Genomic DNA, 22,888 nt, shown 5'->3' with positions numbered 1-22,888 from the left:
GTGTTATAGTGATGCAAAGACGGAATACCAATACTTTAAACTTTATTAGCAAGGTCCGGACAGTACCAGACCTAAGACCTAAACTGACTACAAAATAACATACAAAAGCATATATAAAAACAGTAACTATAGAAAAGGATAAGTGTCCAACGGATTAACTTGTCATGGTCCGAGTGATTTCCATCACAACAAACATATATTTAACAATAGAATTAATTAAACACAAAGAAATGTAAAAGGTTTGATAAACGGATTAATAAATTGTTACTATAGCACTTAAAATATATTGTCTGAACTGGATTTATTTCTAATCGCAAATAGTCCAAATCTTCCTGGTTATAAAATCATTGGCAATACTAGAAACATAAGTTAATGGGCATAAATACACGTGAAGGGTTAAGAAACGCCCTTCAACAGTTGGGCTATTCTCTTTCCTGTTTAGCAAAAACTGCTAACAGTTTTTGCACTGTATACCTGTATAAATATATTGGTATGTTAAGAGAGTGAACAGATTATACAATATCTCTAACAAGATAAAAGGTAGACAAGAAGTGTGACCAATTTCTGTGTATTTGTTTTCCCTTAAAGGTCAAATCGGAACGCGTTGTTTATATTTACTGACGTTCGAATATTTAATAGTATATATACAAGAATTTCATTGATAAATTTATTCAAAACTTGAAATCTATGGTAAACACAGTCTTTTTAATACAATATAGGAAATTCTGCATGTATTTGTAAAATAATGCATTCAAAAATACAATAGTTATTAACATAAAACCTGTCTCTGAAATACAATATGCAATAATTCTTTTGTTTTATACCTTAAAAGAATAAAACAACACGTTATAAGACAATAACAATCAAAACCAAGGAGTAAACATAAATTTCATACATCCGGAACGCTGAAAGCTGAATATTAGAAAGCCAATGTAAATGATCCGAACTATATAAACGGACTTTAAAATTATAACAAAATCTATCTGAGACCAACTTTGCCAGAAGAAGTCGAAAACTTAGTTTCTTTATAATTTGTAATTCTATAAACGGACGCTTGTAATACATCATGTTAGAACCGAAGTGCTGACTTCCGACCTGATGATAGACTGATAGTCCACCAGCAGCGACATTGACTCAGCGGTGTAAAAATGAGAACAACACTTTATAAATTTCATGAGTTTGAAGCGCTTTCCCTTGAATTTTCTACATTAGGAACGCTTAATGAGTTTGGCTGTCCCTCTGATATCTTTCGTCCCTCTTTTAATGTCGAATATTTGAAACCCAAAGATTTATAAGAACCGTACTAAGAAGCATTTAGATACATGCAGTTTCTCATATTACAATACATTTATAATTGCATGGCATGAAAACTATATCTTTCATTGATACTACTTAGTAATTCAGGTACTTATAACATGACATATGTTTGGATCATACGTCTAAAACAGCTTAAATATGATACTGACAATAATTTCTCTGTGCAAAAAGCTTATAAGATAAACCATCAATTATGCTGTACGAGCACGATGTTTTTTGGGGAAAACTGTTTTGTCCAATTCATTGTGGGATAATCATTTACTTATCAAGGGTTATATAGATTAAGATAGATACCCCCTTGTTCTTAATTTAGTGAACCCGTTATTACATTTCGTAAATTAGACAGAGTAAAATGAGGATAATTTGAGATCGATTCATTTGTAATCAACTGGTGCGATATTGTGTAACGAGTTTAATATAACAGAATGAAAGCTTAAGTTAACCGCGCTTAAATCAAATAATACAAGTTTAAGCTGAGGAGATAATTCTAGGATTCTACAGTAATGTATTTACATATTTTAACGACTTCTAAAGTATAGCTAAAAAACGTTCAGCTAGAAGATTTTTGTCTTAAAGTACTAAAAGAGTAGGAAAGTAATTGGGATCAGACAAATAGAAAAAAAGTTGTAAATAGGTAAGATTATAAGTCCTTGAAACTAATTAATCCAGTTTACATAAGCATAAAACGCTTAAGTGTACTATTATAAAACACTTAAAAATCACGCCAACTGTTGAAGAGTATCTTATTATTTTAACAACGGATAACTTCATTGAAATCATGGTCTCTCAAAGGATGGCCATCTTTGCACTAGGGTTTGTTGCTCTTTTTGGATATTGTTTTTCTGCTTCGGTGGAAGTCAATCAATGCGTAACACATTTGGATGACGTGATTCCACAGACAAATTTTGACATTAAACAGGTAATTTATTTAGGTTATTGTTAATAATTCTTAAAGTAACTTAACAATGTTACATTTACTTAGGATCATTTTGTATTCAAAGCTCTGGATGTATGAATGCAGCAAAATATATACTGAATTCATTAAAACCTTTTTTACTTTTGGACTTCTGACGCCCCCCCCCCCCCCCCCTTCTCCCAAAAGAAAGCCGACCAAGCAAGACTCTAATGTGTAGTCAAGGTAGTTAAAAAAAAACCTAAATTAGTTGTTATGATATTGTAATTATGTTATATAAATGATATTGTAATTATTGTATTTATTTATGTTGCCCTGATTTGTGTTGTGTGGCCTGATCGTTGTTCACAGAATAATCTTAGAACTGTGCAGTTTAGAAATCACTTGAACAATTACAGAATGATTGGAACTTTCCAGAATGATCCTAATAAAAGATGCATTATATAAACTTCTACATTTTACTAGAAACTTCTGTTGTAACTTTCTAGGATGTTCCATTATAGACTGTTCTAGAATCTTCCATGACAACTATATATATACAGACACTAAAGTTAAACTCTCACTCTTGGACTTAGACTTAGACATCGATAGACATTAGTATTCATAGCATTTGGATTGACACTTTTATTCTACAAACAACATCATACTGGATTGTGACCGTAATATTCAGATTGGATTCCGAAAGATATCCGGATACAGATAAAGATAAAAGATTAGACTCATATTTTGACAGTTAAGTTGACAGTAATATTTATGTATTACTTCTTGTAAACGTTTGTATAATAAATATTGTTAAATTTTATTATCAGAAATTTTATTATCAGGCCGTAACAGAAATTGGGGCTCGTCCGGGAGGAAGAAAATATCTTATTCAAAATTTATTCAATATTTTTATTATAACTAGCCAACAAAATTCTACAAAATGGCATTTGATGCCGGTAAATTTTTGAAAACGCCAGACCTGGAGGGGTTTGATAATTTAAAGAAAGAGGAATTAGTGTTGCTTGCTAAACATCTGAAATTAGATTTTACAGTATCTATGAGAAAACAAATTGATGCCTTTAAATTAAAACAGCTTGAATAAGAACATGAATTCAAATTAAAAGAACTGGAGATAAGAAAAGAAGATGAACTTAAATTAAAACAAGATGAACTTAAATTTAAACAAGATGAACTTAAATTAAAACAGGCAGAACTGGAAATGAAGGAAAGGTTGGAAATGGATAAAAAGGAAAAAGAAGATGAATTAAAATTAAAAGAACTTGAAATGAGGGAAAGGCTAGAGATGGAGAAACTAAAACTTGAAATGGTCAAAGAAGAAAGCAACACTAAAGTCCAGTCGAAATCAGAATATTTTGATGCAGCAAAAAATATACGTTTGGTTCCCAGATTTTGTGAAAAAACAGTCGATAAATATTTTCCACAGTTTGAGAAAATTGCTCATAATTTGAATTGGCCAAAGCCATATTGGACTACAATGCTAGAAAGTGTTTTTGAGGGTAAGGCCGCTGAAATATACTCCGCACTTCCATCAGAAAAAAGTTCCGATTATGACACGGTGAAACAGGAAGTTTTGAAAGCTTATGAGCTAGTATCAGAAGCATATAGACAGAAATTTAGATCTTATAAAAAGTTTGATTCGCAAACCTATGTGGAATTTGCTCGGGAAAAAGAAGATGTATTTGACAAATGGCTTACTTCAAAGAAAACAGATAACAATTTTGATAACCTAAGACAATTGATGTTATTAGAAGAGTTCAAACAATGTGTTCATTTAGACTTAAAAACACATTTAGACGAAAAAACTGTTGGGACAATACATGATGCAGCTGTAATTTCAGATAATTATACCCTTTCACATAAAAGAAATTTCAAGGGTCAAAATGTTAATACTTCCAGTGGAAATTACAAAAATCAAAGTACTGAGCGTACTGATAATAAGCCTGTTGCACAGAATAAGAGTCAGTCCAGTTATAATATGTCTAGTCCAAAATTTGATACTTTTGAGAAGAAGTCACTGATTTGTGCTTATTGTAAGAAAAATGGTCACCTGATGGCTGATTGTTTTAGACTCCAAAAGAAGAATGAACGAGATAATAAGCCAAAGTCAAGTGCTTGTACGACACCCGTTGTTACCAGTACATTGGAATGTCCTGCGAGTCAGGCTTTTAAGTCCAGGTTTTGTGATTACATGGAGGAATATAAACCCTTTATGTCTGATGGGTTTATTTCTATTGTTGATGATACCACTCTTCAGCCTATTAATATTTTACGGGACACTGGAGCTTCTCAGTCTTTATTGTTAGAAGGTGTGTTGCCTTTGTCCGAGAAGACTTCTATCTGTTGGTGCCTCCGTTTTGTTACAAGGTGTAGAGTTAGGTTGTATAGATGTTCCTCTCCATCGTATTTATCTGAAGTCAGATTTGATAACTGGACCAGTTATTGAGGGTGTTCGTCCTAATCTCCCTGTTGAGGGTGTTACGTTATTGCTAGGAAATGATCTAGCTAGGAACAAAGTGGTTGCTGAACCAATTGTTACCAGTGAACCGGTGGTGGATGTTAAATTACCTGATGATGATGCTGAATTGTATCCAGCTTGTGTTGTCACTAGGACGTTGGCTAGAAAAGATGAGGATTTGCAAGAAAACCAGTTTGATTACATGGACCTTTCTGACACTTTCCTAGCCGACATTGAAGGTCCTGGTAGATCAGAAAAGGCCATGATTAGACCACCTAATGTTAACAAGAATGTAATTATGCCATGGCCAGACGTAAACAGCCATTCATTAAACAGAAAGAACCTTTTCGAAGAACAAAATAAAGACCCTGAAGTTCTTCAGCTCCGCAAGAGGGCTCAACCACAGGAGGAAGCAGACAAAGTGGTTGAATGCTATTTCCTTCAGGAAAGCATTTTAATGAGGAAGTGGAGGCCTCCTGATGCTACCCCAGAGGAGGACTGGAGAGTGGTATACCAATTGGTGGTGCCTAAAGTTTATAGGCAAGAAATTATTGGTCTTGCCCATGACACCCCCTTGGCTGGACACTTAGGTATAAGGAAGACTTGCCTTAAGATCTTGCAGCATTTCTACTGGCCAAGACTTAGAAATGATGTTGCAGAATACTGCAAATCATGTCATATATGCCAGGTTGTTGGTAAGTCTAACCAGAAAATACCACCAGCACCACTTCTGCCTATTCCAGCCTTTGACGAACCTTTCAGCAGAGTTCTAATTGACTGCGTTGGACCTTTACTAAAGACCAAAACTGGAAATGCGTATTCATTGACAATCATGTGTACATCCACTCGCTTTCCTGAGGCTATTCCCTAAGAAATATCAAGACACCTACTATTGTCAAAGCACTTATCAAATTTTTCACATTAGTAGGACTTCCTAAGTCTATACAGTCCGACCAGGGATCAAATTTCATGTCAGGTTTATTTCAGCGAGTCGTGTACCAGTAAGGGATTGCTCAGTATAGATCAAGTGCGTACCATCCAGAATCTCAAGGTGCCTTAGAACGTTTTCATCAAACATTGAAGAACATGATTAGAACTTTTTGTCTTCAATTTGACAGAGACTGGGATGATGGAGTTCACTTTCTACTTTTTTTGTTCAAGAATGCCTTGGATTTAGTCCCTTTGAGTTGGTATTTGGCCATACTGTAAGGGGACCGTTAAAATTGATTAAGGAAAAGTGGCTTACTGAACATACTGACTTGAATCTTTTAGACTATGTATCTAGATTTAAAGAAAAATTACAACTGTTTGTCAAATTGCTCAGAAAAACTTAAAAAATGTACAGAACAAGATGAAAATATGTATGATAAAGATGCCAGGGATAGAGGTTTTGAGCCTGGTGATAAGGTACTTGTATTTTTGCCAGTCCCTGGACATCCTTTACAGGCTAAATATTGTGGTCCTTATACAATAGAGAGTAAAATCAATGATTTGAATTATATTGTAAAAACTCAGGGTCGGCGCAAACAAAACAGAGTGTGTCATACTAATATGTTAAAACCATATTTTGAGCGTACTAATGAATGTGAGAGTAAACCAGTTGCCACTTTAGGCATGGTTAAATTTGAGAACAATCATGACAAACCAGAGGTAATTGAACCACCTTTTAGTTCTAAAACTATGGAAGAGACAGTTAGATTGAAAAATTTAGAAATTTTGTCAAATTTAGACTCAAAACTTGCACATCTGTCTTTTGATCGTAAAGAAGAAATAAAACTTTGGTATTTTCTTTTAAAAATCTTTTTCTAGATGTGCCAAACAAAACCACTGCTGTTTGTCTTGATGTTGATATAGGAGATGCTTCTCCAATAAGGCAACATCCTTACCGGCTCAATCCACTCAAACTTGAAGCTATGAGAAAAGAAATTAAATATATGTTTGACAATGATATTATTGAGCCGAGTAACAGTGAATAGAGCTCTCCTTGTCTCCTTGTGCCAAAACCAGATAAAACCTTTCGTTTCGTGACTGATTTCAGAAAAGTAAATTCAGTCTCAAAATCTGATTCCTATCCGAGTCCAAGGATAGACGATTGTATTGACAACATTGGTCAAGCAAAATTTGTGAGCAAATTGGATTTGTTGAAAGGTTATTGGCAAGTTCCATTGACACAGAGAGCTCGTGAAATATCAGCTTTTGTTACACCAGATGGCTTATTTCAATATACTGTAATGCCATTTCGCATGAAAAGTGCACCAACTACATTTCAAAGAATGATCAATAATGTTATAAAAGATTTAAACTGTTGTTATGCTTATATTGATGATCTAATTGTATGTAGTGATAGCTGGGAACAACATTTAACACATTTGTATGATACTTTTGATAGATTGTCACAATCAAATTTGACTGTTAATCTTGGTAAAAGTGAATTTTGTCAGGCCACTGTTGATTATTTAGGGCATACAGTTGGCCAAGGTCAAGAAACCTATTATGGCTAAAGTGGAAGCTATTTCCAAATTTCCTCCTCCTACAAATAGAAAACAACTTATGAGATATTTAGGCATGATTGGATTTTACAGAAAATTTTGTTTAAATTTTGCTACTGTGGTTCAACCACTGACTCATCTTTTACGAAAAGATTCTAAATTTATCTGGAGTGAAAATTGTCAAAACGCTTTTGAAAATAGCAAATCACTTTTAATTTATAGTCCGGTTCTGATTACTCCAGACTTTGAAAAACAATTTAAACTTGCTGTTGATGCAAGCGATGTAGGAATTGGAGCTGTTTTTTATCAAGAGACAGATGATAATATTTTTCCAAGAAATTAGATAAACATCAGAAAAATTATTCAACTATTGAAAAAGAGTGTTTTGCAATGTTGTCGGCACTTCAACATTTTGATGTATATTTGAATCCCACTGTATATCATATTCTTGTTTGTACTGATCATAATCCTCTCACCTTCATACATAAAATGAGAAACAAGAATCAGCGGTTGACTAGGTGGAGTTTATTGTTACAGGAATATGATGTAATTGTAAAACATATTAAAGGGAAAGATAATGTAATAGCTGATGCTTTATCTAGAGCTTATTAAATCACTTTGTATATACTATGTATATTTGTTCATATTATTCATGATAAGTTTTTGTTACACTAAAACTTCTTTTAACGGGGGAGGTGTTATGATATTGTAATTATGTTATATAAATGATATTGTAATTATTGTATTTATTTATGTTGGCCTGATTTGTGTTGTGTGGCCTGATCGTTGTTCACAGAATAATCTTAGAACTGTGCAGTTTAGAAATCACTGGAACAATTACAGAATGATTGGAACTTTCCAGAATGATCCTAATAAAAGATGCATTATATAAACTTCTACATTTTACTAGAAACTTCTGTTGTAACTTTCTAGGATGTTCCATTATAGACTGTTCTAGAATCTTCCATGACAACTATATATATACAGACACTAAAGTTAAACTCTCACTCTTGAACTTAGACTTAGACATCGATAGACATTATTATTCATAGCATTTGGATTGACACTTTTATTCTACAAACAACATCATACTGGATTGTGACCGTAATATTCAGATTGGATTCCGAAAGATATCCGGATACAGATAAAGATAAAAGATTGGACTCATATTTTGACAGTTAAGTTGACAGTAATATTTATGTATTACTTCTTGTAAACTTTTGTATAATAAATATTGTTAAATTTTATTATCAGAAATTTTATTATCAGGCCGTAACATAGTAAGTAAAAATTTAAACGATGCTCACGTAAAGAAATAAATGCATCAATTTTAAAAACATCAGGCTTCTTTGCATCATTTAAGATAAGAGGACAAGTGTAGGTTTTAAAATCATTATCAATTATTTACGTAAACAAATAAGTCAGAATTTAATGTGACAAATGTCGATTGTATTATCGTAGACGATATTTTATGATGGACCAATTTTTTCGCCGTCTACCAAATTAAAAAAGAACTACATTACCTCATGACAATGGCGTGGGTAAACTAAAGTTCGATAAACCTGAATGATGATAAAGTCAAGTACGTCAAATGCAGAATCTTATTGCAATGAGTGAAATCTAAATTTTAGTTGCCACAGGCTAATAGATATAGGAAGATGTGGTGTGAGTGCCAATGAGACAACTCTCCATCCAATTAACAGTTTAAAAAAGTAAACCATCATAGGTCAATGTACGGCCTTCAACACGACACCGAACAACAAGCTATAAAGGGCCCCAAAATAACTAGTGTAAAACCTTTCAAAAGGGAAACCCAACGGTCTTATCTATATAAAATTAAAAAAACGAGAAACGAGAAACACGTATAAATTACATAAACATAAGTATATTTGCCAGTTGAACCTTGTATCAATCTGATAAAGCTAAACATTTTATATCTTTGTATAACTAAAATACTGCAGTCAAATTTTCCTACACATTCATTTAAATGCCACAAGTAAAGGAAATGCCTTCAATTCTATTTTTCAACATCTATTATTAATATATGTCATTACCTATGAAATATTTACACGAACGATTAATTTTATTTAAACAAATATGCAATTGAAAATAGTTTGCTTTGCTTGTTAATGTTTGGTTGCAAATATGTTAATGAAGCCTGTAAAGTTAAGAAACTTACTTTAAAAGGATATTGACCTTTGAACTACTTTTCGGTAACTGCACGTAGTTTCAGCTCAGTACTTTGTGTTTGTAGAATTGATTGATATTTAAACCTATTATGTCTGTTTATTTTGTTCATACATTGTTGACAATATAATGGAATTTAATGCAACTGCCAGACATGTGAGAGGTTTATCTAGCTATAAAACCAGGTTAAATCCGCCATTTTTTAACATAAGAAATCGCTGTACCTAATCAGGAATATGACAGTTGTTTTTCATTTGTTTGATGTGTTTGAGGTTTTGTTTTCGCCATTTGATTTGAGACTTGGAGTTCCGTATTTTTGTTATTTCACTTTTTGTCATTTGTATTATATTGTGTGCTTTGTACATTGAATTAATCTTTTTTGTTAATTCTATTTCATCTGATTTTTATTGTTTATTCTTATATGTTATGATGTGGCTCCACTGTTTCTTCGCACAAGCTATTTATACCAACCATATTGTATAAGTGCATGTTCTTGTAGTAAAATAGTTATTGTTGGTTACTTTATATCTTATTTATTTTTCGTTTATTGTTTTGTTTGATTTGTTATTGTGTTGTGATGTTGTACTAATGTCGCAGGTGAGGGGAAGGGTCGAACGCTCCTAAAACATGATAAACCCAGCCACATTATGTTTGTGCCTATCACAAGCCTTGATCTTGTTATTCGGTGGTGTTGGTGTGTTCTTGTATGTAATATTTGTCTTAGATGGATTGTTTTTTTACATAAATCAGACTGTTAGCTATTTTTCTTTTAAATTGTTTAACATTTTTCATGTCAGCGTTCTAGATGGCTTGGGTTGTCTCATTCGCACTCGTTCACCACCTTCTTATTTACGTACTGTCAGGTAAGGAATAGTCCATCATATATCCATACTATGTACCAATTTTTAAAGTTTCCTTACACAAAGCAGACGCCCCAAACATCATATCTTATCTTGATATCTTCTGGTTTTGAATAAATGTGTTTACTTCATTGCAAACTTTCCAAAGGAACATGAACATATATATACTTCATCGCTGTTTTTAAATAAAAAACAAAATGATAAATTGATACGTATATTATTTATTGGTGACATTATATAATATTATGTTGGTACTGCGACCTGAATATGAGCTATTGATTTTCTCATTACAGTTCGCTGGAGTATGGTATACCTACTCAGGTACCACGTATGTGTATGGAGATAACACGTGGGATTCCATGATAAATATCATCTATGCCCATGAAGATGGGTCCATTACAAGGGTCATTTCAGGACATTCGTATGTATAAAATTGAGAAAGGAAATGGTGAATATGTCAAAGCGACAACCACCCGACCATAGAGCAAACAACAGCCGAAGGCAACCAATGGGTCTTCAATGTAGCGAGAATTCCCGCACCCGTAGGTGTCCTTCAGCTGGCCCCTAAAATATGCATAATAATACAGTGATAATGGACGTCATACTAAACTCCGAATTATACACAAGAAACTAAAATTTAAAATCATACAAGACTAACAAAGGCCAGAGGCTCCTGACTTGGGACAGGCGCAAAATTGCGGCGGGGTTAAACATGTTTATGAGATCTCAACCCTCCCCCTATACCTCTAGCCAATGTAGAAAAGTAAAAGAATAACAATACGCACATTAAAATTCAGTTCAAGAGAAGTCCGAGTCTGATGTCAAAAGATGTAACAAAAGAAAATAAATAAAATGACAATAATACATAAATAACAACAGACTACTAGCAGTTAACTGACATGCCAGCTCCAGACCTCAATTAAACTGATTGAAAGATTATGTCTTCATCATATGAATATCAGGTACAATCCCTCCCGTTAGGGGTTTAGTATCATACTATCATAAAATATATGAGAAGAACATAACCCGTGTCATGCCAACAACTGTTTTATTTAGAAATAAATGTGTTTAGTTCCGATGCAAAGACCCTATCAGTGAATCAATGTTAAATCCAAAATATGCAATCTTTAATGACCTGACAACAGTATCGTAACTATATCCCCTTTTAATAAGTCTATTTAAAGGTTTTGTTAGTTTCTGAGGAGAATACTGACATTTTTGTGCTTTATAAAGAATATTTCCATAAAATTTTGGATGTGAAATATATATATATATTTTTATAAAACTAGGATGAATAGCTCCTCATGAGTTTAGACAATTTAACACCCTTGGCTTTGTTTTATCATTGTATGCCAATTGAATGTAAGAGAAGAAGAACACTTATACAGTGTAATAATTTAAATTTTTGCCACTTTGTAAGCAGATCCTACTCCACATGTGGCACCCGTCGTTTACTTACTTAACGACTCAATCGATCTTGTTCATTTTTCAGTTCATATAATTCCCTCAAATTATGTTAATAGCTTGATTTGTATCTTCTTTAAAAAATTGTTTTTTTTTAAGCAACCTCATATATGACACTGCATAAACTCAATTGACAAATTAAAATTATAAAATCCCTTTTGGTGAATAATGTTAAAAAGTTATATAAAGTTATATAGATTATTCTTTTTCGTAACAAGTCTTGCAAAAATTACTTATCAGCGAAAGGGAAGTTGTCATGAGCAATCTGATAGAGTGTCAAACGTGAAATAGAATCTGCTAGTTCTTCTGGAGCACCTGATATAGCTCACAGCATCTATTGGAGTTTGTGTTCCTCAGTCGTTAGATTTTTTTAGGGTTTTGTTGATTGTTGCTCCTTTTCTTTTCTTTTTCCCTGATTTTGACAATTTTTCTTCATATTTCGATTTCAAAATTATCCCTTAGAAATATTCTGCCTTTTTTTAAAACTGTACAATTGTGTTATTTGTAGTATATAATGTAATCGAGAAATCTTATTATCTTTTTTTTCATCATACTATCAAATCCGTGTTTCTAACGTAAGATAGTTCAAAACATGATGCTTCTTCTTGATATTTCATATTTCAACACATGAGCTTTTTTACACATTGTTGTACTCGATGTCATATTAATTTACTATATAGATGTTTCAAAAGTATGTACATTATCTATCGTGCTTATTCATATATAAAGAAAACCCTGTCTGTCGTTTAACAAGAATACTCTAGAATTCCAATGCAATACATATCTTCGATATTGATAGAAGATTTAATTCGAAAAATTTGTATTGATATATTCAACAAACTAATTTGCAAGTTTCTTACAGAAAAAATTATGACAAATGTGTCGTACATCCTGGCGTTATGACAAAAGATGACACAGCAGAATATTCCGGAGTTTTGATGCAGGGGACAAGTAAGTTAATTTATATTCTGTGTATTTTCCTGGATACTCAGAAAGTATTTCACAGGGATACTTTATTGAAGCTTGGACAATGAAGTAAAGTTGTAACAAGCAATTTGAAGAATAAAGAATATTTATTTTTGTTTAAAAAAAAAAGAAAAGTTAATTTTCAACCAATATTAATGATTTATTTATTTCGGCTGATTAATATTTGCCTTCTGTATTAAGGACTTTATAAAAAAAATAGTTGTATTTTTTATCACTTAATTTAACAATTGAGTTATTATTTGTAATTATTTGAACGCTTTTACAACCCTATGAAATTACTGAAAGAAGCATTTAATACTTCTAATAACAATTTTTTGGTAGGATCATAGAAACACGATTTTTATCCAGTTTTTCTTGTATTTACCTGTGCACTTCATGTTACAATTCATTTTGAAATGAATGTTAATTGCAGAATGACGCGAGAGTCCTGTTAGCCTACCAAAATAACGTTTTAGAATGAAATATACATGTAATGTAATTATAAGCCGTTGTAATAGAACACCGATTGTTTAAGAATCAGATGTTTGTGGTAGTTGTTTTTGTTGTCCTTTTAAAATTAATTCAAACGTTTACCTGACTTGTGTCGATTAAGAGTCTAAATCTAACTTAATTTTGAAGATGATGACCTATGCTGGCAAAGAGATTCTATAAAAAAAATCATTTGCGATTTAGTGATATGTAAACGTCAAATTTACACTGGGAAATAAATTATATAGGATGAATCTACACGTAGATGTTTATTTAAGAAATCTAACGATATCAAAATTATTATTTGGTAAGGAATTCGTTATGGTTAGTGCTATTTATAATATGCCAAATTGATAATTCTTCATTTAATTTCAGACGTATGATAGCATTTGTTAATTTAGAAATACGTTTGAATGTTAGTAAACCGACTTTTCATTAATATGGTGCATCCAAAGCAATATTGTTGAAGTATTATAAATGTTTCAGCACTGCCAATACGACAGGCACATACTTTCACTCCAATCAAAACTTAGATACCTCAGTCTCTAAATATTATATATCAAATTATTATAATTCAGTAATATAAACCTTTACATATCTTTATCTCATTACAGTGAAATATAAAATTATGTTTACTGACTACAGTTCTGCAGCCATGTTTTTCTGTTTTGATGTCCAAGCTGATGGCACATGTGCACATGAAAAGGAACAAATTGAAATTTGGTCACGCTCAACAGATGAGATGACAACAGATATTATGAACAATCTGATTTCATATTTAGGAGGAATTAAATGTACTGACGTGAAAGACATCAAAGTTACGGTAAAAGGTAGATAACTCTAGTTGTCGAAGAAATTTCTTTTAAGAGCTCAGAAACAGAACAATTTACCAAAATTTTAGATTCTAGAAGTAGACTATTGTGTGAACAAATGTGTAGTCAATTGTATTCAGTATACCTGAATAAATTTAAATGTTCTCGTTGAATGTACATGTTATCTGACTTGTTTTAACTGTGGACAGTGGTTTACTCTATTGCCTTTATTGGATCGTTGTCGAAATATTGCAGAAGAATCTACAGCAACGTCTAAAATGTTTTACCTCTTAGTTTGTTGATTGTGTATTCGATTTAGTGAATAGTTTACCGATGAATAATTTCCATTATACTCACTCATAATTGTATATTCCAAAAGCCGATGACAGTGTCGAATTAAAATAAAAATATAATATTTAGTTGATTTTAACACGTTTGAAATTAAAGAATTTCCACGAATCCCTGTCGACTAAGCTTATTAGTGGGTTCATGGTCTCGTGACTGAAATTTTATTTCACGAATTTATATTTCATGGATCTCAATTTCCCGTTACCTTTCGTAGAGGCAGTCGTAAATGGTAAAGCTAAGTTACCGGCCGTTCCCAAATGGTTTTGACATATAATGACTTTATTAGGCCGGCAGGGGGATTCGTTTTTTGATTTTTTTCTCTCGAGAAAAATGGTATACTAAGATTCCTCGAGTGACGTATTTAGGAAATATTAGAACTTTGTTTTATTATAAAAAAAAAAAAAAAAAAAAAAAAACAACAGCACATAGATAGAATTAACGGTATCACCATCAACACAAAAACAACAAACGAAGAGGTATACGAAAATGTTGTGTTCGTATCAATTTCACACATTATTTAAAGAACACATATCTTAGAGGTTGTGTTATTTAATTTTTTCTCATTACTGTAGATTAAATTTCCAGTTTTAGTCAAACACTATGACATCTTCTTCATAACATTCATCCGTATGTATTGAAACACACACTAGAGCAAACGTCTCTCTGAAGGTTAAGAAAGTATTTGCATGGGATATAAGAAATTATTTTCCTCGTATTTAGCAATCAAAATATGGCATTTTGACATGAAAAATCAATACCATGAATCGTACACTTTTTTTATTGAAATTAATAATAAAATTGTGACGTAGAGAATGGAAAAAAAATATTTCTTGCTTACTTTTTCATGTTTTATTAATACCTTCAGGAGACGCAATTTTTATAATTATTATTAAAGTCTAAAGTGTAAAACAGATTAAAAGTACAAGCAACTTCTAACATCCAAATTGTAATAAAATATTAAAAAACTAATATTGAGGATGTGGTTATCTGCCCTTGATGTGACATGTAGTGTTTTTGCAAAGCTCCAGTAGAAAAAACCTCAACTGATATTGATAAATGAATTCATCAATGTCAATTATATACGTTTCAGGTCACTGTGAAACTCCTTCATCGTCGGAACCAGTTAAACCAGGAGGTATATTTATAACAATAAACTATATATGCATTGAACAAAAAAAAGATTTCTTTAATCACAAATGAAAAAAAAAGTTTTTTGTTTAACTAGGAGACATAGAACATAGTATAAGGGGTCTGCTGCATCAAAATAGGTGATGTTATTGTTATAATTTCCTTTCCATATATCGTTTCACAAGTTCTATCGAGTTAACCTTTTGTAATTACAATAACATATGGAAGAGAATCCTTTAAAAATTTTAAAGAGCTAAATTGTTCAAAAATCAGCTTGATAAATAAAAATACCATTATTTGTGTTGTATCATTTATGTTTCTTTTTTTACACATTGTAGGTGGTTGCTATTTCGCTCCTAATGAACAACACGTTGCTCTGGCTAAGAAACGGGTAAAAAGATCAAATACTTTAGAGCTAGTACAACAAGTTGTTTAACTGTTTATAAGTTTGTTTTATAAGTTATAAAATGCAATTTAAAACGATATACGCATAAATGTTCTGAAATCTTTTGACAGTTGCTACTGTCCTGTAAAATAATGCAAAAGTAACAAAATGCATGCATGACACTGCATTTGATTTTTATCTTTTATGATTCGAAAGAATGAATTACTTTATGGAGTTTTAGTGAGCATTTGTTCCATCAAACTGCACAACCGATGAACAATTTAAGCTCATTTCAAAGTAGAGGTCGAAAGTACTCTGTTTAATATTCATGTAAACTCTTGGCTAAAGACCTACAAACCAAAAAGTAAGGCGTCAAATTGTTTTGTTTAAAATAAAGACGTCAACCATTTCATTTAAAGGATCTTTGATAAGATATATACTTAGCAACAAAACTGGTGTATCAGGAGTTTGATCATTCATTAGTTAGGTATGTGGTGTCTTTTTTTTTGTATACGGTTGTTTATCTTTTAGTCGTTTTACCTTTTTTTCATTGTCATTTCCGACTTATGAGCCTTGTCATGCCCTTGGTATATTTTGTCTCTCCTTTGATTATATATGTAACATAATTTTAAAAGGAATACTAAAAAAATATTAGATCCCAAGGACCAAATAATAACTAAAGCCCCTGTATTAAAAATTTTGTTTTCTATTGGTAGCCAACTGGTGACTTTTACTCTATGTATGTTGCTGCAGCTGAAGGGGAAGATGCTATGATGTCTGCTTATAAATTCACTGAAAGCCAAAACGATAATATCTTGTATGTAACGAGCTCCACTCGAAGGTAAGTGTCTCAATTCATTTAAATATATTGTTCGTTCTCTCTCTTACTCATTAGGGCATACAACTATGTTTTACGGTTTTCGTATCCATGAAATCAGTTACTTGTGATGTGTTTTGCCAAACGTGTAGGATTGTTTTTTTCTGACGTATTTGTTTTGACTTTTTTTTAAAAGTGTTTGGTTTGAGTTTTAATAAAAAACACGCGTCTTGCGTATTCAAATCGAATCATGGTATGTACATATATAATAAGTTTTGCTTACCTTTCTTTTATGTGTCCGACATGCAGGTAACATTTACAAAAATATTCATCATTTTAATCATCTGTTAAATTTTATCCGCCTGTTCAACCTCCTCGAATTCTCATGCAACATTGTTTGTAACGTCCCATTTGATTGGATAACGTCACTTATTTACATGGCATCAATTGACAATTGATGCTATGGGACGTTCGCGCAAGCGCCGACGGCATATGACAGATTTTAAATACATGTTTTAACGTTGTTTTCTGTCAGTGTCATTAGAATAGAGATAACTGTATTGTATTTTAAGCTCCGACGCCATCAATTGGGGATTTGATGGTCACAATTACCCGTTTACTGTCTCCGCTAAAACGTCGCTAGTAAACTTAATTTGCGACCATCAAATCCCCAACTGATGCCGTCGGAGCTTAAAACACAATACAGTTATCTCCTAAATGTTAAACTAGAAAAAATGTTCAGATGTTTATGGCAAACGTTATATACGAACAATGACATAATTCATTTGTAATACAATCTAAACACAGATGGAAATATTATTTTTCAGGGATAACGTTTGCTCAGAAATAGAGTTGGGGAAATATTTTAAAATTTCAGAAGGCCATTTTTTGCAGATAGGCAGTTCTATTCCAAGTAAGTTGTCTTTCCATATTATCTGCGTATGATATAAATACCTTTTAATTTGTTTTGTATAAATTAGAATAACAAAAACTCCGAATTTGAAGGAAAATGTAAAACTGAGACCCTTCAAAATACGTAATCAAGAATATTTTTGTTGAAAAATACCAAAAAATCTAAGCCTCCGGGTGCTGGATTTTCCTGCTGTTTTGGAAACCAATTGATGTTTTCGGGCTGTTTTTTGCTTTCTGGTCAATTTTCTGGTCTTGTGTATTCTCTGGTTAAACTGTGTCTGTATACAAATAAAAATGTGTAGTTGCGATTAATATGTTTTTAAGACTGATAATAACCAATGTGTCGTTGAAAATGTCACTATTACAGAATCAATAAGATAATATTAATAGTAAATTAGTTTTAAATGATGTTATAAGACCAGACAGAAAGACAAACAAAAACGTGATTCAAAACTCGTCTTTAGGACGAAAATCAGAAATTTAATAGTTTATTGCATTTGGATTTTACTTCAGAAAAAAATACCGTCAATGTCATTACTTAAATCCGGGAATATCCTCGTGTTTCGTTTCCATCAAACTGAAAACAGACACTCATAAAAGTTACCAAGCTTACAATTTAGGATGTAAGAAGCAGGTTTCGTTTCGACAAATAAGGATTTTCTTATCCCGGGAATAGATTACATTAGCCGTATTTGGAACAACTTTTTGGAATTTCGGGTCCTCAATGCTCTTCAATTTTGTATTTGTTTGGCTTCATAACTATTTTGATCTGAGCGGCACTCATGAGTCTTATGTAGACGAAACACGAGTCCGTCGTTCTAAATTATAACCCTAGTACCTTTGATAACTATTTACATACTACTCGTCGACTTGTCAAATAAAAAACGGTGGAAGATTTAATCAAAACAGTTTTGAACCCCTCCGCAAGTCAGGAGTCTCTGGCCTTTGTTAGTCTTATTTTAATTTAGTTTCTTGTGTACAATTTGGAAATTAGTATGGCGTTCATTATCACTGAACTAGTATATATTTGTTTAGGGGCCAGCTGAAGGACGCCTCCGGGTGCGGGAATTTCTCGCTACATTGAAGACCTGTTGGTGACCTTCTACTGTTGTTTTTCTATTGTCGGGTTGTTGTCTCTTTGACACATTCCCCATTTCCATTCTCAATTTTATTAGATATCTTGTATATGTATTCTATAGATTTTGTTAGTCAACTTTATTTTATAGGGGAAATTTGGATAGCGGAAATCGAAAAAGATGTCATTGGGTTGTTCATATGCTATGAGAGAAAAGGGGGACAATGTACAAAAAGTCGAGTACAACGTCTTGTTCAAGACATCAAACCTTTTACTTTGGATGTTCTGAAGAAATTAGAAGGCAGGCATGCTGAACACTTTTGCACGAAATATGACATATGCGTTGGTCAAACGGCAGGTATAATATTTTTTAATTAGTTATTCAAAGGGTTTCGATCTAATAATTATAACTGTGAACTGATTTGTTATAATTGTATGATATATATGTCAGTGTGCAACAATTAAAAGTGTTATATAAACTTCGTTCGTTATGGTTAACACCTCATATAAGGAACCGAGATGTATACAGCATTATAGAGAATGAAAACAATGAATTGTTATAGTCTACTTTTCTTAATAGGTATATAAACTATTTTTACTTTGATATTGATACCTTCCAGTTGAAAAATATATATGAATTGATCAATGATAAGGATTACCAACCGACCTACAGTCGTTCTTTAAAATCTTGTTCATAATTTACTTGAATGTCAAATTGAAATAGTTTTTCTTTCCATCTTTTTTATTTTATTTTTCATTTTTTTCTTTTATTTTTCTTCCTTTCCTGTTATTTTTCATTGCTCTTCTTCGTTTTTTTTTCTAATATAATTAAAGATCTATTAAAACAACATATTCAGGGAAACTATGAAAATGTGCGCATGGTCCCAAATATTGTTGAGCCTGTCATACAAGTTATTCAAGTCACGCTACTGTTTAACACAAACTTAACATTATTTTTTTGACAGGAGGAATCAATATATTGATTCATAAATAAACCTTTTATACCTAAAAAGAAACGTTTTTGTAAGTTTTTGGAATTATTTTTCGACTACTAAATATGACATGATCCCTTTTGTAATGATACTGTATAGAACAAATTGCAATGGTGACGTCCACTATGTACAGACGTCATTTGGTTCTGGTTGATAAATGGCTCTTTGTTAATCGTACCACATCTTCTAAATTGTACATACACATTCTCTTATTCATGTACTCTGTATATCTGTATAATGGACACATAATCGTAAACAGAGAACCCAGGCGGGTTTCTCATACCATTTATTTTAGATCAAATAAGGGTTTTTAGTTTATTTGGATAAAAGAAATCTATTGGACATACCCAGGCATGAAATTTAAGATCCTCTTAATATACAATTTTGTCTAAAACAAAGGTGTAATTTTCATATATGAAAAAAATAAAATATTGAAATTTTTTAGAGCTATGCAGAGTTCCAGATCTTATCAACAGTATCATCTCGTTCAGTGATACCATGCTTTATACCAAAGAATGTGAGTATATTTTTAATCCTAACACTCCTTTCTAAGTAAAAAACAAACTAATCTGCATATAAACGTTGCTCTTGATTGATAACAGATCAAAAAGGAAAAGCTTTTTAAGATAACCCATAGTGATGCCTTAATTATCTGCAAGTATGCACAACTAAACTTTTTTCAATTATATTATAAAATGTAACTGCATCAGGTTATTCGTTTTTTATTTGTTTTTTTTGTTAATTTTTCATTAAAACATAGAAATCAGAAAATCATTACTAAAAAAAGACACACACATAAATAATTGTGATATATAATATGTTTTTCTTTATTTTCATACATCATGATAACCTTCTTATTTTGTTTCCTTTCAAAATTATACATCCATTTTCTTTTGTATCAACAAAACAAACCTTCGGGATATAATTTTAAATGTGAAAAAGAGGACACAAAAAACAATCTTTTATAGTAATCAAATATGAAATAAATTAACAAAGAATAAATAGGACCAGAAAGTTGGAATAAAAATGGGAAAAAACATTCTACGCGTGAATACTGTATCTCAATAAATATTTACACCTCTTCGATGTTACCTTTTTAATTTGTTTAGCTATACCTCACCATATTACATCAAGACTAGCTAGAATGCAAATTGGATCATGTCAACTAAGTAGTATACCGGTTGAGGAGTCTCTACAATTATCACAGGTACTTATATCTACATTTTATGTCATCTATTATTGGGAAAGCGTTCGAAGACAAATAGGGTTCATGAGATACTGTTTATGTAACATGTTATAGAAAGACAACATATCAATTTCGTTTTCTCGAGATTTCGAATGCTAGTCCAGACGATCCAAATTTATCAGATACGAGTACAGACATGCACCAAATCAAGGCAATGCTTTCCAAAAATAAATAAAGTCCATATCCGATTTTAAACACGAAGTACAAAATAGTTTTAAAAGGGAATAAACGTTTTACTCCACTCATGATTCAAGGTACTCTGGACGCACTTGTTTTCATGCAAATGAACGTTTGCAAATTGGGCAATATCGGAGGTCAGTGGTTGATATAATAACTAGTATTAGATTCAAAACTAGAACTAAAATATCATAGTCCGAAGTTACTTAAGGAATGACTGTAATATTTTGTATGTCTATGAAGAAATAACATAAAAAAATTGGTGCACACTGAATAACGCGCGTAGCGGGTCATTTAACAGTGTGCACCACATTTTTTATGTTATTTCGAATAGACAGAAAAAATATTACAGTCATTTCTTATAATTTAATTCTAAATTCCATTTTAAACCGTAGAAAACCATGAAGAAACGTTGATGACGTCACGGTCACATGACTAAATTATGTCTATGGGCTCATAACAAAATAACGTCAGCCAATCAGAAGACGCGTTACATCCAAAATTAAATTATATAGAAATGTATGTAAATAAAGACAACAGTAGTATACCGCTGTTCAATTTTCATAATTCAAATAAGCAAAAACAAATCCGGATAACAAAATAAAACCGACGAAAAAATATCAACTATGAAAGGAAAAAGACGGAACAACAGAAACACTGACCAACAACATAAGTAAAGGCCAACATACAAAAAAACGGACATGTAAATGGAATCTAACAAAGAATAGTAATAAAAAAGTTTGGTCATTTTTATACACACCACTATGACAATGAACACAAAATAATTATTCAAACTAATTATCGTTTAAATTCATATACGAATTGTAGCTATCGGGACTTTGGTATGAACTAGCGAGACCAATGAATGTTGCAAACCAATTTGAGTCTGCTGTGGTTTATTTCCAATATCAAGATGATGGTACATTACACAGTGCATATTCAGGAGCAATGTAAGTGAAATGTTAAACTAAATACGTTTTTGTTTCTTCGGTATAGTGCAAATAAAACACGAACGTATAACTTACGAAAACTAAAAGCTTAGTTTTCATCTCATTTCAGTTAGTTCAACATCACTTTTAATGTTTTTTTTCTTCACAAAATATGGAAGTTACCAAAATAAAATCGATAAAAACATGAAAAAGTAATCAATTATTGTATCTTAAAGTATTTTGCGATAAAAAAAGACAAACTAAATGTCCTGTTTTCGACAAGAAAGTTTGTGATAATCTGCAATCTATTAGTAATGCATAGATGTAAAGTTTCTTGCATCAACATTTAAAACAAAAATATTTTAGTAACAACAAATGCAGTCCTGCAATTTCAAGCCATACCAAGCATTTAAAAGGCAGTTCACACGATGCAGAAATGATGGCAAAATTACATGGACCAGACGAGGTGTTTATTTGGAGTAAGTAATTATTTAAATCATACGTTATTATATACTAGTCAACAAAAGAAACGATACAAGACTTTTTTTTCAAATTTAAGATAAAGTTTTCCGTTCATTGGACCAATATTGAAGGTAGTAATACTTAATCATTATGGAAATATAAATCCGTTAAAAAAAAAAAATATTTTTTTGCTTTCGTGACGTTTCTTCGCGATTTTTTTTTTTTTTTTACAAAATTTACATAAAACGACAATTTTAAAAATAGAAGTTCCAATTAATGATGCCAACCTCTCATTTAAAAGTAAAGACAATGTTTGCCATCAATTTGTTATTAAAAATCATACAGTTTCTTTGTTTATTTGTTAAGCAAAGTTTGGCCCCACGAGAAATCGTTAAAATGTATACATTATCAACTGATTTACCACAGACAGTTTTGCATTTTTTGAGATTTCAAAAAACAATT

General features: G+C 31.8%; 1 protein-coding gene across 1 annotated transcript in view; it reads left to right on the top strand.

Moving 5' to 3' along the window:
- Window positions 1-2,069: 2,069 nt before the first annotated feature.
- Window positions 2,070-22,888, top strand: part of LOC143063940 (uncharacterized) — a 34,831-nt gene continuing 14,012 nt past the window's right edge. Inside the window, exons 1-13 of the mRNA XM_076236402.1 lie at window positions 2,070-2,236; window positions 10,518-10,645; window positions 12,551-12,639; window positions 13,758-13,973; window positions 15,394-15,438; window positions 15,770-15,822; window positions 16,533-16,657; window positions 17,461-17,546; window positions 18,772-18,978; window positions 20,058-20,129; window positions 20,722-20,819; window positions 21,864-21,985; window positions 22,331-22,443. Of these exons, the coding sequence (XP_076092517.1) occupies window positions 2,096-2,236; window positions 10,518-10,645; window positions 12,551-12,639; window positions 13,758-13,973; window positions 15,394-15,438; window positions 15,770-15,822; window positions 16,533-16,657; window positions 17,461-17,546; window positions 18,772-18,978; window positions 20,058-20,129; window positions 20,722-20,819; window positions 21,864-21,985; window positions 22,331-22,443 (1,495 nt within the window). The 5' untranslated portion in view covers window positions 2,070-2,095. The remainder of the gene's footprint in view (window positions 2,237-10,517; window positions 10,646-12,550; window positions 12,640-13,757; window positions 13,974-15,393; window positions 15,439-15,769; window positions 15,823-16,532; window positions 16,658-17,460; window positions 17,547-18,771; window positions 18,979-20,057; window positions 20,130-20,721; window positions 20,820-21,863; window positions 21,986-22,330; window positions 22,444-22,888) is intronic.

This window comes from Mytilus galloprovincialis, chromosome 2 (assembly GCF_965363235.1).
Source record: "Mytilus galloprovincialis chromosome 2, xbMytGall1.hap1.1, whole genome shotgun sequence".
Lineage (NCBI taxonomy): Eukaryota > Metazoa > Mollusca > Bivalvia > Mytilida > Mytilidae > Mytilus > Mytilus galloprovincialis.
Note: the sequence above shows the minus strand (reverse complement) of the source record. Positions and strands in the feature narration are given on the sequence as shown.